Source organism: Dermacentor silvarum, chromosome 3 (assembly GCF_013339745.2).
Source record: "Dermacentor silvarum isolate Dsil-2018 chromosome 3, BIME_Dsil_1.4, whole genome shotgun sequence".
NCBI lineage: Eukaryota > Metazoa > Arthropoda > Arachnida > Ixodida > Ixodidae > Dermacentor > Dermacentor silvarum.
This window is the reverse complement of record NC_051156.1, coordinates 224562442-224578452: the sequence shown is the minus strand read 5'-3', so window position 1 is coordinate 224578452 and position 16011 is coordinate 224562442. Positions and strand designations below refer to the sequence as shown.

The 16011-nt window shown below is 45.3% G+C and overlaps 1 protein-coding gene across 2 annotated transcripts in view; it reads left to right on the top strand.

Annotated features, from left to right (window-relative positions):
* The window catches only part of LOC119446786 (tumor protein p73), a 73873-nt gene that overhangs the window by 17000 nt on the left and 40862 nt on the right, over positions 1-16011 (top strand). For both annotated transcript variants that reach the window (XM_037711335.2, XM_037711334.2), the window contains exons 5-11: positions 874-1028; positions 1873-1951; positions 3282-3471; positions 4921-5034; positions 6934-7039; positions 12922-13133; positions 14677-14777. In XM_037711335.2, the coding sequence (XP_037567263.1) occupies positions 874-1028; positions 1873-1951; positions 3282-3471; positions 4921-5034; positions 6934-7039; positions 12922-13133; positions 14677-14777 (957 nt within the window). The remainder of the gene's footprint in view (positions 1-873; positions 1029-1872; positions 1952-3281; positions 3472-4920; positions 5035-6933; positions 7040-12921; positions 13134-14676; positions 14778-16011) is intronic.

Sequence of the window (16011 nt, the reverse complement as noted above, 5' to 3'; positions counted from 1 at the left end):
CATTCTTATACATTAACCCTATGGGGGGTTACGTGGCAGTGCCACGAAGGCGTCCAAATTATCGGGTATGTTTGAAAAATCGGTCGTTGGCTGTAGCGCACTGTAAACGTGTGTTTACATAGGGGCAGCCACCAGGAAAGTTATCCCTGATTAGTTGTTTCTGATGAACTGCCTCACCTTCCTCTGTGAGCAGTGAGGTTGTACGTTGCCACAGAGCAGACATGTCTGTAAAGGTTGGGCGGGCGCTCATACCTTTTTAATTTTGAGGCACCTTATGATCTTCGAAACACGGTCCTTATTATCAGGAGTTTGAGGCCACGTCACGTGGCGAAGGTTCGATGTTTTCATGTGTTGCGCTCCCTTTGTAACTAGGAGATTTATCCCTCACTTGTGTAAATACGTCTTACGCTTCAGCATTCTGAAAGCAGACAGTCCTCCCCTTAGATATTATCACTGTGCACTATTACTGAAAATGACTGTGGCAGTTTAGGTGTGCAACTCATATCGTTTAGTGCGCTTTCTCTGCGGCTATGCTCAATTTTGCAGTTTTGAAAGTGTCTAGCGTCTTTATTCCACAATGCAACGAGCACTCACTGTTTGTTGCAGTTGTATGTTATCTCATAACAGAAAAAAGGATGATGATTTTGAAGTTGCAGAGAGGGAATATGTAACCTTTTAACTGAATTGTGTATGTTCGTCATTGCCTGTGACCTTAGCTCTGCAAAGAAAGTATTGATGATGTCATGATGAACAAAATTAACAGTGGGAAAGTGAAAAGTGTTTTTGCACAATGCTGATGCACCTTTTTCAGAGAAGCTATATGAAATGTGTATTACCAAAATCTGCATGCTGATAATGTGTCTTTGGTTGTAGGATACATCGCACAAAGTCGTCCCTTTCAATCAGCTGGAGCAGTTTCCAGGACTGATGGACCATGTGGAGCTGGTGGAACAGCCACAACAGCAAGCAGAGCCACCAAAGTATGCCATACCATCGGAAGCATCAAGCTGCGGACAACTGCCTGCAACGTAGGCACTTCAATTTTCTCAGCCTTCTTACTGTTAAGGCTGGGCAGATTGTCATAAAAAATTTGGCACCTCTAGAAGTGACTTTTATGGATCTACTGCACTTTGCACAACAATACTGTTGCAAGAGTATAGTTGCATAGCGCTTTTGCAACAGTGAAATGGGTAAGACCAAACCAGAAATCATATATAATATTTACATAAAGTTTCCTTGTAGATCATGTTAAATCAGTAATGGGGTATCGCTTGTGTAGTAGCACCTTGTGGCATGTGTTTCTGCATGCACTCCTCCAAGCTGATTACCACAAAAGCAAGAACTGTGTTTGTGCGGTATGGTATGGTCTGGTTATAAATGAGTGAGTGTTGGTGTGTTCGGACTGCACACTGTAAACTTGTGAAAAATGGAGTTGGTGGGACTAGCCGCATTTGCACAAACCTCACATGTAGGCCATCGGGTCTGGTGAATTCATGGGATTTTCCCTTCCTGAACTTATATCAACCTGATTGTACCGAGTCAGTCAGCAGCGCTGCTGCACGATGGTCACTTGGGAGATCAGGTTTTATAGCATTCATTAATGTTCGCCGTCACTGTCATTGGGTGACCCAAGCAGAAGGCAGCTTGCAGCATGAAGTTAATATCGGGTCTGGTGGTGCGGTAATTGTGTGGGAAAGAATACTGAGGTTCAATTACTAATGGGAGGAGGGTGGTAAAGTCATTTTGTGAATGAACATGTATTGAAATTATATTGTGTTTTTGTTTCAATACACGCTTGGTAAAGTGGACCAAAGTTAATTTTAGTCCTCTTCAAATTTGTTTTAAGGAAGGGATTCTCTTGCCTTGTTGCAGGAGTGTCTTCGAGGGCCATTATGGATTTGATGTGACTTGTTCTTCACAAACCAAGTCTACTAAAAGCGTCAGTTGGACGGTGAGAACCCTTTAGCACTATTAAACTTTTTGATGTCTTGTGTAGGCTATGGCCTAATTGTACACTCTATTCTTTTTAGCATGATATTATAACAATTAATATCACATTTCAAAGTCCTGATTCTCGATTCTACCCTGACATTTGGGTGAAGAGCTTTCATGACACAGCCTAGGTAGTTTAAAGTTGCAATTAGATGCTTACATCTGAATGTGCATGGGCATGTGTGAAGCATACGTGACCTCTGGTAACCTTAAATAGTTTTTATGGCCACGCGCTAGTTTCAGCAGAATCAACTTATGTGTACTTCTTGTGCTATCTGCTTTTTGTCAGCGTTGACTGTTGTAAACTTGCTGGTGAAAGAGAAAAAAAGGGCAATAACTTTTAATTAAGCTGGATGCAGCTGAATCGCAGCAAATTGAATTTTATTTCGTTGTTGTTATACATTCGCATTTAAAATTCACTGTCTCAAACGCAATGAATTTGTCCCACCACTTTATCCATTGTTCAAAACTATTCCGCAACCCTTGCAAACTGACTTTTGTCGTCTTTTTTTTTTTTTTTTTTTCATCTACTCCAAATCATGAAAGTGCTTTGCTTGAAGCTTTCAATTGTCTTGGAAATAAGATAAGGGGCAAGACACGGGGAGTAAAGTACGTGAGGTAAAGTAGGGTTATCATCCCATTTTAGTCGGGGAAGTGCGGCGCGTCTAACCTTGTCTGGGTGGGAGCGTTGCCGTGATGCACAAGCCACTTGCCTGAGTCCACAAATGGGGTGTTTTCCTGAAACTGCCTTAAGGAACCGATAGGGTGATTTAATGTAAAGGTACTGGTTGACTGACCTTGTACAAATTTAAAATGAACAAGCTCTCTGGTAAAAGAAAAGAGAATTTGATACACAGACATTCTCTGACATCTGCCATTGCAAAATCGACACAGAGGGAGACAAAGGTTCAAAAAAAGGGGGGGGGGGGGAGGGGGGGCAATGCAGGGAGCAGGCAAAATTGTATATACATCAGATTGCTGCTTGGCCAACTTATGCAGACGATATTGTATGTGTGCACTGTTAGCTACTTTTCTGCCTGGGTAAGAACATACTTGTTACTTTTCGGTCACCCGTTGTAAATGGGATCAGTGGCAGTGCTGTTGAGGATAGTATATTAGGAAAATTGTTCAGTTGCTTCACTGACTCTGAATGTTTCGTTCACTTCAAACCTAACAACAAAAAATACCAATTAAAAAGAAGTGTATCCTAAATATGTTTTTCAAAGTGAAACTAGTCGATTGTCTGAAGTGACTCCTAATTTTCCATATGCTTGTCATTTCATTTGCAGTATGACGAGGGCCGCCGGAAACTCTTTGCGAACATGGGTGTGGTATGCCCGTTTCGCATCTCTGTCACCAAGACTCCGCCTCCAGGCACAGTGGTGCGGGTGATGGCAGTCTACTCGCAGCCAAATGATGCCATGCATGTGGTGAAGCGCTGCCTAGTACATGTGGTTGAAAATGACAAAGACAACCATGGTGAGGTTGCTTGTTATCCTGGCTGTCTGGGCTAGTAGGTCGTTCTGCAGTCTAGAATAGGGAAGCAGCACTGATAGTTACAGCACTTCGTGTATCAAAGTTTTTGTACCCTACCCCCATTGCATGGATCCATCAGGGTGCGAGTTCGAACTAGTCAGTAATATATCATTAAACTTTCATAAGCACACTACAGACAGGACAGAAGAATGCTTTTTAAAATTTAGGTTCGGAGGATAAGTCAGCCGTTAGTCTGCTCGTGCCATTTGTGCATTTTGCGGGTCATTAAACTGTAGGTAATATTTTTTTTCCCATTCTAACAGCACTGGACTTCTTAGCCTGTGCCTAGAAGCGAATGTAAAGTACGAAATGCATGGCTGCATGCCTTATTTCTGCTGTATCCTGCCCACTAGATTACAGTATTGACAAGTAGGAATGATTGAATGTAAGTGTCTTGGGTCTAAATCAAATACAGTCGCTACCAATTTTTTTTTTTTTTTTGGACACTGAGGGAGCTGCATGTCTGAATAACTAGTCAGTTAAAAAAGAATTCAAATGGTACAATTAATTTATTTGTTTTGTACGACATCATTATTACCGAAATTTAATTTACAGACTTGTTCAGTTTTGAGCTTCAGTGAAAGAACATCTCTGTACTGTAAAACCCCATTAACTTGAAGCCATAAACATCTTTAAAATTTTTTGATAAGTGGAGTTTCAACATACGCGAAATCAAGAAAATGAATCGGGGAATAGACTCTAGACAAAAAGGTAGAAAAAAAGCTTGAGAAAATCTATAGCCCTCTGGCCATGTATAGACCACATGGAGCCTTTTCAAAATGGTGCCAGTAATATTCTTGGTCAATTGCTTTCGTGTGACGTGGTGCCCATGGGAAATAGTGTTACTGCTACTGTGCCAAGACAGTGTGCTTGGCACCGAGTCAGATCGACGATTGATCCTAACGCAAGATTTGAATCCCGTCGTTGGAGTTCATAACCAGTTCCGGGCATGAAAAAAGTTGACGCTGCTTATTTTTGCATCGTAATAGATTCTGGACGACTTCACATAGAAAGCTGTAATTTAACTGAAAAAAAGTGCAACTCTCACGCCTTTCGCAGAGGCTCGCGAGTGATGTGCACCTCACCGTTGCGAAGCGAGCGTCCTTATCAAGCTGCAATCTCACTAAAACTATGTTTCTGGCATGCATGCCCGCCTGCTTGCCTTGATTCGGCACAGTGCGCACGGTTTGATCGCTCCTGTTCAATAGCGGCAATCTGTAATTCGCCCTTTAGGTGCACAGGTTTCTTGCCTCTGCACATGGTGTTGAGTCAGGGAAGGTGGTAACACACAAACGCCATGGCTTTGAAAAAATTTATACATTTCATTGTCTTACACCAGTGCGACCTTTTATTGTAGGTACTCTTTCTGTCAATGACACTGTTTCTTTGCAGACCAAAATGCACCACCTGCTCATCTTATCAGGTGTGTGAACCCAAGCACGAAATACCATGAGGATCAGACAACTGGCCGTCACAGCATCACGGTCTTGTACGAGAGACCTGAAGGTGTGTGTTAGTCACTTCTAGAAGTCTCGGTTACCAAGGTGCTGCGATCAAACTGCAAGTCTTTTTACAGGAGCCAAGGGCAATTGCAGGTACTTAGCTCTTTCCCTACCGTGGGGAAAATGTTTTTTGTAGGTTGCACCATATTTGTTTTTCTGAAGGAACTACTGCACTCAATATTTTATGTAATACATAAACAAAAAGCAGAATGAATGCACGTTTCACGCATAAGGGTTTTGTTAACGAGATGTATGTCATAAAAATATAAATTGTGAGAATCATGATTGTGAGATAAAATTTGTGAGGTCTCACATGTGCTCTTGGGACAAAGGAACGACAACACAATAGTGCAAACAATCACAAGGGCATTTATTGCGCCTTTCATACACCAATGCACACTAGCCAAATTACAACCAATAGAACATTCACATGGGCGCGCGACAAATTAAGGAAGTCCGACTCACCGCGGCAGGATAGCGAGCGAATATGTTTGCCCCATGCTATGACACCATCGCCTAGTCGTTCACGTGTACGGTCACGCAAACGGTGGCACGTTCGAACGATCCGTGTTCGTCCATACCGGTGCCCCGCTCCGAGCCACGCGAGACGTCTCGCAAAGCGTGGATCGGCGCACGCACGGGACGTCCGCGTCGCTGACCGATCCCAACCCAAAGAGGAAGCGCCCTCGACCTTTCTCTCCCAAGTCACCCCACCGTTCAGCGGCGTTAGCATCGCGACACTCGCACCATCTCCCGCAATGCACCGCAACCACCACGACCGCCGCGGGCTTAGCCACGCGGAGAAGCCGGACTACAGGAGACATGCGGGGAAAACAACATCAGGGGACGCGTGAGAGTCGCGCATCCCCACAAATTGAACAAAGTTTGTAGACATGCTTGTACCTACTAAGAACAAAATGTTGAAAAAATTATGCAATATACTAAATGTATTGCTCTCTAATAGGCACCATCTCCTTGAACAGGTCTTCCACTACAAAAATTTAACTGCAAGCACTACAGTTGCGCGTGCCATGCGGCGAACCAGTTCCTCAATGTAAAACATGGCGAAATGTTGCATGTCTTGCAGTACACTCTGGTTTTCTGCTCAGTTTTCCTGTCGTAGCATTTCTTGCAGTTTCTGTAAGTTATATCTCCAAACGACAACAAAGAGGGGCAAAGCAACAAGCTAAACCTAACCGGGCTGTGGCCGCTGATCCGGGCTGGTTTGCATCATTGTCGCTCTCAGAGTCGAAGGCAGTTGAAAAGGCAGCATCCTCAGACTCGCTGTTGCTCGATCCATTTATAAAATCAGCCGCAGACGCAGCAGAATCATGAGAGCTGTGATCTTTCGAAGTGCGAGCGCGCTGCTTCCGGAGGCAGCCATTTTTGTTTTCTACTTTGACAATCGTAAAACTTTGGAGCGCGTAAATATCACCGCCAAGGGGGAAAAAGCGAACTGCTTAGGAAACAAAAATATAGTTCTTAACGTCTGATGGCGCAGTGTGTCCATGAGTGGCATGGAAGGTCTTGAAAGCGGCGTTTCAAACCATCGATAGCGGGCTAACGATGCCCAATGGGCGCGGTAGGGAAAGAGCTCAAGCATTCTGCCTCTTCTATTCTTTTTCTAAAATTATTTTCATCTCTCTCATGCTGAGCAACATAGTAGAATTAAAAATGAAGTTAAACATGGGTGCAAAGTGCCCTTTTAATTGCTAATTGTCGGTGTTGTTAGATTGCACAATTGATTGTTATAAGATTTGTGCTGTATATATCAAAGACCGATTTCGCAGTGCTGCTTTATGTGGCCCACTTTGCAACAATGCACAGTGTTTTCCTTACATTCTTCATCGGTCTCTCCCTGTCCTCTTTTTTGACAGTGCTGTTGTTATGTTTATGTGCCCAGCTGAAATGGCCTACACGGTCTATCATCTACGCTTCATGTGCCTGAGCTCGTGCAATACAGGCATGAACCGGCGTGCCGTCAAGCTTGTCTGGACCCTTGAGCACAAGTGAGTCGATATTGGCTATGCATTGGGCGGGGTTGTAATACCGTATTTACTCTAATCTAGGCCGACTCCGATTCTAAGCAGACCCCCCAAAAGTTCGAAGTCAGGAAAAAAAAAAAAAAAAAGACTTACCTCGAATGTAGGCCGAACGAAAAAGCGAGGACAGCATTCGCAAAATGAAACAGCATTTATTAAATTTGAACATGCCGAGCTAATTATATGTCACCATCGCTGCTAGCCTCGTCGTTATCTTCCTTACTGCTGACATCTTCAAACAGTGCGCTATATTCAGTACCATCCAGCACATTAGAGATGCTGCATTTTTGGAAGGAGCGCACGTTGCGGTGCATGCAAAAACCATCTCCCGTGGCCCCCGACAGACCGATGCCGAAGTTCCGCCCAGCTTGAACGTTTGACGATGCCTCTACTGCTAGCACAACTACCGTAGTTACTTGATTGTAACGCGCACCCGTTTTCCGTGAGGAAAGAAAAGTCCTTTACAGTACCGTGCACCTCATGCTTTCAAACAGAAATACAACTTTCTGTCATTTGGAAAAATAGATTTTCTCCTGATGCACTGAAGTTGCGATGAATAAAAAAAAGTCACAGTTTCGCCCGAAAGGCGATACATCGAATGCGATAGCAAATTAGTAGACCGCTATTAAAAAGCACGGTGCCACGCGCGCACAAGCAAACATGAACACATCTTGCTCGTTGACCGCGGAAACGAACTGTCAGAACGCTGGAGACGAAGCGCGCCTTCGTGCTAGCATGCCTCTTGCTTCAACGCGGCGAAAACGCGGCGCGCGGCGGACTTTACCCGTCGCAGATTGCTTTCAAGATAGAGCCAAGGCGATCGTATCGCCGGAGTGGATCGTCACAGATTACGTCCTGCTTCGGTCCACTGAAACCGTTCCGCATTGCTTTGCTGGCGAAAATCCTCTCCTTCTGTTTGCGCCAGTCCCGCTCGCATGTTTCGGATTCTCCGAACGCCCGTGATGCAGCCCGATTTCCGTCCGTCTCCGCAAAGATGATCACTTTTCTTTTAAATGCGGCATCATGATGAGCTCGGTACTTCATGCTGATAGATAGAGCAGACACCGAGAACGTGAAGACAGACGGTAGACTATTGTCTAAGCACGTGTACTGCAGCACACGGAGGAAGCTTCCGCATGCTACGGTAGCTAGGCTCGACGCGCGTGCGAGGCGGCCATTTGGAAATGCCGACGCAGATTTAGGGTCGTGTTGAAAGTGCGCATTAGATTCGAGTAAATATAGTATTCGTTTAGAAAGCGGCACTATAGTGGCATCGCTCATTTGGTGCCATTACGATAACGCCACACCGCGCGCCGATGCTGCACCATACCGATACTACCGATACGACGCAGGTCAAAATGGCGACGTCGCTCGTGTACTTTAGTTGGCTCCTGGCGCGGCTAGTAGCGGCTGCGATACTGACTTTTCTAGATGGCACTAACTATGCACCGTATTTATCAGTTTCAGTTAAAAACTGGCGCGTTTTTTTTAAATCCTCGAATCTAAGCCGACCCTAGAGTTCCGTATGTGATTATTTGAAAAAAACTATCGGCCTAGATTTGAATAAATACGGTATTTCAGTCAGCCGCCAGTCACTCTTGTAGTCACTCTTGTGCTGGTTACAGTCCACTTATAATCATATAAAAAAAAAAGAAAAATCCTATCGTTATAACCGATCATTGCTATATCTGGACTGCCGTAAAGAAGAGCTGCCGAGCATACCTTTGTAGCTCCGAACGAAAATTTGCCAGTTGCACTAAAGAATGCCATTTGCACTAAAAAAAGTAGGCTATGAAAAATAAAACATTTATGTATACCTCTAAACAGCATATCAAGCCTTAGACACACTGAAATTGCCAGAAATCTGCACCTGCTTTCGTGGCAGTTTCAGGTTCACCACTGTGGTGTGCTTTGCATCTAACTGCTGCATAAACACTCAGCAATCCTTTAGCGTGCACGACATCAACGAGTGACTTGATCAACGACAGCGCACTTTGCCTGAATATCGGGGTCAGAGATGGGTCATGGTCAATCTCATCATCACTGCCGCTATCATCGCCAACATCATGCAACGCCGCCATCTGTTGCGACAACGATCGCCTCGTTGGAGGTTCCTTCGCAGAACGAGGCAGCACTTTATGCACTCAGAAACTCCTTCATCAGAGGACCACCTGTTTCATTGTCAGTAGTGATACCCACATGTCAGTAGTAGTACCCACAGCTTGGTAAACGTCAGCAAATTTCACCGTGTTGGTTTCACTATCATGGGGGATTTCGCCTTGGCGCACAAAGCCTGCCTTACTGAAACAGTTGTTTATGGTGAAAAAGGGTCCCCAACTCTTAGTCTATTGATCAGCGTGGCCACTGGTTCCAACCTTCATGATCACTGCGCTCCCGGTTTTCAGAATCGTCAACTACGCGACCTCATACTTCTTTGAGTCTTGCAAAATTTGAAGCTTCATCTCAAGCAACACGACTTAGTGCTTTGTAAGCACCACCTTCCACATACTGGGCTGTCTGCCCTGTCCGCTGCTTCGTGTGGCGTAAACAAGCCGTGGAATTAACAAAGGGACTACGGAGAGAAAAAAAAAAGGAAAAATGTCTTGTATCCACACAGGGTGACAGCACTTGCTGGGCAACAGAGTTGAAAAATAGACATGTTTTTCAAACATACAGACAGCATTCTAAATACCATATTTACTCGATTCTAACGCGCACCCGTTTTCCGTGACCAAAAGAGAAAGAAAAAAAATCCGTTGCGGTATTACGCGCCTCATGCCTTCATACAGAAATACAACTTTTTCTCATTTGGAAAAACAAATGTTTACTCCCAATGCACTAAAGTTGCGATGAATAAAAAAAAGTTATTAGACAGCTATACGAAGTAAAGACAGTAGTTTTATCGGCCGTATGAACTTGTAAACATTCGCTTACTACCGTATTTACTCGCGTAATGAATGCATTCACATAATGAACGCACCAACTTCAGTCTACAGAATTTGGATTTTTTTTCTCTCCCGCATATATAATGCACCCTGAACTTGCTGCCATGAAGTAGGAGAGACGCGGTACGATTTGGCGTCCGATATGGCGTCCAGTGGGTACAATTGTATCAGACGCTGTATCGGACGCCGAATCGTACCGTGTCTCCTACGTTTATTGCGATAGCAATCATATGGACACTCCAGGCGCATATTTGCTGTCGGTGTCAATCTCCCGTGTTAGAGGGAGGAAGTGCCCCGTATTCCACGGTGCCGTGGTGACGGGAGGGAGGGGGGTGGAGCAGCAACGGCACGAGCCCTATCTTGAAAGTGTTCTGCGTCGGGGGCTGAATCTACGTGCGACTGTGGCTTATACCTTTGTGCATTCTCTATTCTTGCAGCTCAATTTGCGTTGAAGCGATACATGGCACTAAGGTCACTTCGCTCACTGTTGCTGCCGTGCTTTATCACTCCAGTGTTTTGACAGCAAATGTCCTTGGTCATCTAGTGTGATGTGATCATATTTGCCTGTGTGCACTGACACTTGTTAATCTACATAGTTATCGAATGTTTGCAAGTTCATACGGCAATAACACTACACACTTCATATGGCTGCCTACGCATTTGCTATCGCAATTGATGGTTCGTCTTTCGGGCGAAACTGCGACTTTTTAGAGGTGGCCGCGGAAAAAAAGTCACCCAAATTTTACCCCGCCTAATGAATGCACCCCTCAACTTGCGCACATTTTTTGGGAAAAAAAGTGCGTTCATTATGCGAGTAAATACGGTTAGTATGGAGCAAATATGAGTCACTGTACTGTATATGAACACATCTCACTTTATGGCCGCGGAAACACGCTGTCAAAACGCTGGAGTGATGAAGCACGGCGGCAGCAGTGAGCGAATTGACCTTCGTGCTAGCATGCTTCTCGCTTCAATGCGAACTACAGTTTAAGCGGCACTACAGTTTAAGCGGCGGAAACACAGCGTGTGGCGGACACTCTCCCCGTCGCAGATCGCTTTCAAGATAGGGGCCAAGGCAGCCGTATCGCCAAAGTGGATTGTCGCAGAATACGTCCTGCTTCGGTACACTGAAACCCTTCTGTGTAGTTTTGCTGGCGAAAATCCTCTCCTTCTGTTTGCACCAGTCCTGCACGCAAGACAGCGCGATTTCTGTCTGTCGCTGCACACATGATCACTTTCCTTTTAAATGCGGCATCATGATGAACTCGGCAGTTCAGGCTGATAGCGCAAATGCAGAAAACTGGAAGACAGGCGGTAGACTAATCCCGCTAATGCCTAAGCACACGTACTACAACACATAAAGGAAGCTATGGCAGCTAGGCTCGAAACGCGTACGAGGCGGCCATGTTGAAATGCCGATGGCGATATGGTAACGCAGATTTAGGGTCATACTCGTTTTTAATGTGCACGCAATTTTTGGACCCGTGTTATGGGGGAAAAAGTGCGTGTTAGATTCAAGTAAATACGGTATTCGGCATCAACCATTTGGGGTTTGGTCACAGCGCCGTATGTTAAGATCTTTGACCCTTAGAGGGGTTAAGTGATCACTAGGGAGCCACAAATAAATAATTTCCGGGGGTACTAGGCCACAGTTTCAGAGCTTTCCTATATGGCTTTATGGTTGTGTGCAGGACGAAGGGAAAAAAAAAGCAACTTCCAAGTGAGTCAATGGTGACATTCGCAAATTGGCTCTTTAAATTGAGTTTCTCATTTTTTAGAAACTTTTTGCAACGCTGAAGAGAGAGAGCACATTCGGACCACCAGGCACATGCTTTGTATTACGGTAATGCAAAAAAAAACCTTTTGGAAATTGAAACCAACATCTTTGCCACTCTCTTAACTGGAACCATGAGAAGCAAGCCATTTGTTAAAAAATGTTTTGAAAGAGATAGGATGTGAAATATATTTTTTACGACCCCTCTCATTCTATCCAGAAAAAGTGGTAGGGTAACTCCTGTTAATCGGAACATATATCTCGGGTTCCTTGAGTACTTTCAAATCCGTGACGTCATGCTGGGGCTGGTGTTCTGGTACAAAATTTAGTAAGGGGAACTGTGACCTTCATTTGCGTTGGTAATAATATATTTATTGCCGGGCAAAATAGTGTTTCTCTTCAAAATTTATGTTTTGAGTTTTACGAAAATTAAGCTGTTGAACAATCGGGCAGCACAAGATTGGAAAAAGCGTGTACAAAGAAGTCATGAATGTATGTGTGCTGTCCTCTTCCGGCAGCCCAAGTTGCCATATGCCAGAAGGATACTTGCTTCAAACAAGTTTATTGAGACAAGTTCCTGAAGCAGGCCAAATCGGCAACAGGAGAAGCATTGAACATGTCGCACTGTGATCTCTAAACATTGAGTTACTTGTCAGTCTCTGCTGTTGAAAGTTCGGAGCTGCTTGTGTGCTGCGTCGAAAATTAAGTGATTTAATAATGTGTGTATGTATCCCACAAAAGATGTTTGCTCAAGGCAAATGTTGAGAAAAGAATGCCTGCTATTCCGCCTTCCTGTCATGCCTGCGGGAATTTTACTGATCTTAATGTTCACAAGTTTGTAGGTATGTAAATGCTGCTAGGTAATGCCTGTTATCTATCGAACGGTTGTGTGAAAGAGCTGGAGTTGCTTTTCACTAATTTAGAAAAATGAAGGAAACCTCTCACAGCATATTTTAGTTAACTTTTACTGTGGCATAACTTTTTTTTTTTTTTTTGCAGCAGTGCACATAAAGAGGCAAATTTATACTTGCTGATTAATGCACGCTACAGCTTACTCCATAGTCATTCCACATTCCCACCAGGTACATATTACTGAGCTTACACTGTAGCCTTCTCCCCTCCTGTTGCAGTGACAGCATCATTGGCAGGCAGGTCATCGACCTCAAAGTGTGTGCCTGTCCTGGGAGGGATCGCAAGAACGAGGAGAAGATGGCTGCTAGAGAGATGAACAACAGCCTGCTGGGACTGGTGACAGGAGGTGGAGCCCCCCATCCTGTAGCCAATCACACTTCCCACGTACCTGCTTCCACTGCACTGAATCAGACACGAGCTCAGAAGAGAGGCAAGTGATGCTCCGGGTGTCATTACATTACAGCAGCTGTTCCAAAAGTGCATGCACAATGAAATTTGTGTCAATACCTTGGCACAGTATCGTCTTCACAGCTGCTGAGCTAAAAAGACCTGATGCATTATTATACAAAAACATTCCGCAATGGGGCTAGTTGGTTCGACATGATTAGCACTGTTGCGCAAAGCGAGACCATTGCGCTGAGATGTCGTGTGTTGTTTTTCTCGCCTAAGTCCTGTCCCTTCGTCGCTTTGTGCAACAGTGTTAAAGGGGCCTGAACCACCCCTCGGGCTTGGTGAAATAACATAGTCCACAGGTAGCATACGCTGCTGTGAACATCTCAGCCAAGATTTGCTGTCGTGTGCTGTGCGAGGAGCTCGCAAGTGGAGCGCCAAGTCACCTTTCTCTCAAAACACTCTCGTTTCAACAGAAGCCATGATCCTCATTCTCTTCTGTCTGCTTTTATTACGTAATAAAGCACATTCCAATATGTGGCTGCAATTAGTCGCTGGGGTCGGCTACACCGCGGCCGCTGTGGGGTGCCGCCACGAGTCCACTAGCTAAGCGCACTGCGGCTCGCTGAGGACAACCACATTTGACCTAAGATTAGCGTGTCGTAGGCACCAAAATGCGAAGTAGTGGCGTCTACGTTGACATCCAAAATGAATTTGAACTGCGCGCTGCGGTGACATTTTGAAGGTGGAGCATTGTGGCCCCGCACCACTCCGATGTAGCCTTCAAAGTGGGTTCAGGGCCCCTTTAATCATTATTATGCAGTAGAACCTCTTTGGTACAATCCCGTTTTGAATGATTTCCTGGCACGAATGTTCGCGATCGAAAACACAACAAATGACCCAATTATGCTTATTTTTTACCGGTTCATATGTTCCCAAAAAACTTCATCTTTCATCACCAACGCTCAGTACATCGCCAAACTACAATAATATAGTAAGTCTTCCGGCCTGTAGATCCAATTTAAACAAGATAAGGTGTAAGGCACGCGCATTTGAGAACAGTTGCCGCCCATTGCAGCAGCTTCCTGCAGTACTTGCCCACTCGTGTCGCGGGAAAACGTTGGTGCTTACTCAGTTTCCTATTTCGGTACCAGCAAATCTCCTCGCGGGTCATCGCATGTCACATTAACAGCTATCACCTCCAACGTGCCCCATTACGATAAGTATCTGTTTCACAGCACGTGTGGTCTACTGCCGTTGGAAGCGTATCTTGCACACGTTTAATAGGTGATAACCCAAATGCGCCACCACCTTTCCCTGCTACAGGCGGTGTGAAGTGAGCATCGTGTTTCGCTTTCGCAGCATCATATGCCGTCATACCCCACCAGCTTGACTTGGTTTGGTTTCCCGTCCCCATGATTTTCGTGTTCACCATCACGAATGTTGGCGCCGGAAAAATACACAAAATTGGATCGTATCAACGAGGTTCTACGGTATTCACACGACCGTTTATTAGAAAAGGTAAACTAACAGTGCAGTAGTAACATGCCTTGCTCGTTTATGTGCTCTATTTCTGTTAACAGGGTTTATGTCTGTGGCCACTGTCATCACTGGAGGCATTGCGGGAGCCCCAGCAAAGATCAGGAAGACGGAGCCAGAATCTGAGGGCGAATATACATTAACGGTGAGTGACCAGCAGCTGAGCAAGTACACTAGAACATCATTATTACGAAACTGGATATAACGAAGTAAATGAAATTCCCCTTCAAGTCCCCATAGAGATCCAAGTACTATACTTATAACATAACCGCTTATAGTGCAGGACCAGATATAGTACGGTCTTTTCAGACTCCCGTTAAATTTCCCACAGCACTCCATGTATACGCATACCACTTACAGTGCAGCCGCGTGAGACGAAATACCGGTTATAATGCGGCTTCCGCAGGAAAATCTCGCCGAAAGTGGCGGTAGCGAGCACGCTTCTCAACGAGGTGTGCCAACCGATGGGAGAGGAGATCAACGCGGGCGATGCGGAGGAGGAGCATGAGTCCAAGGGCGATAAAATCGTCGCCGCGTGCCGTATGTGCGAGTAAAAGCACGTGGGGGACGTGCGCCTTCACGGAGAGCGAATGCACGTCGACGTCCTCGCGCGAAAGGCCGTCAGGGGACGGGAGGGTGGGTGACGCTTTGCTGTGGCACCAAATGCGTATCTTGCAACCGGGCGCAAGGGAAACTGGCGACGCTATCTCCCACGCGAAAGGAGCAAAGTGGGAAGGCAGCACGGGAGGGGGCTTCTACTCTGCCAACAAATGCGCTTGCGCCGTGCCGGCTGTCGGTGTTGTCGCGTGCACCGTATCTTGGAAGCAATCTCCACATGGCTCTGACCTTTGTATGCGCTGTGCTTACGCCGCTCAGTTTCCGTTTAAGCGATAGACCGCACGAACCTTCGCTCGCTGCGGCGGTCGCGTTTCCAGACGCCCGCGTTTTGACAGTGGTTGTCTGCGGTCATCGAGTCTATTCATGTTTGCTTGTGCGCGTTGACACCACGCTTGTTAATTCAATTAGTAAGCGAATGTGTCAAGATTATGCAGCCGATAAAACTACTATCCCTACTCCTTATAGCTCTCTACTAACTTGCTATCGCAATTGATGCTTCGCCTTTTGGACGAAACTGAGACTTTTTTTTTTTAATATTACCGTATTTACACGATTGTAGGTCGACCCATTTTTTCAAATTTGGCAATCCAATGTTGGGGTCGACTTAGAATCGAAACCGAACCGTGTACCGCTAGTAACGGCAAGAGAAATGAGAAATCTGGGGCGCTACGGCGTGGTTACAACTTTGCACCTACGTTTTTATGGTTACGGTAGAAGCGTAGCGTAATAATTTACTGTATTGCATACATTTTGATTGCGCG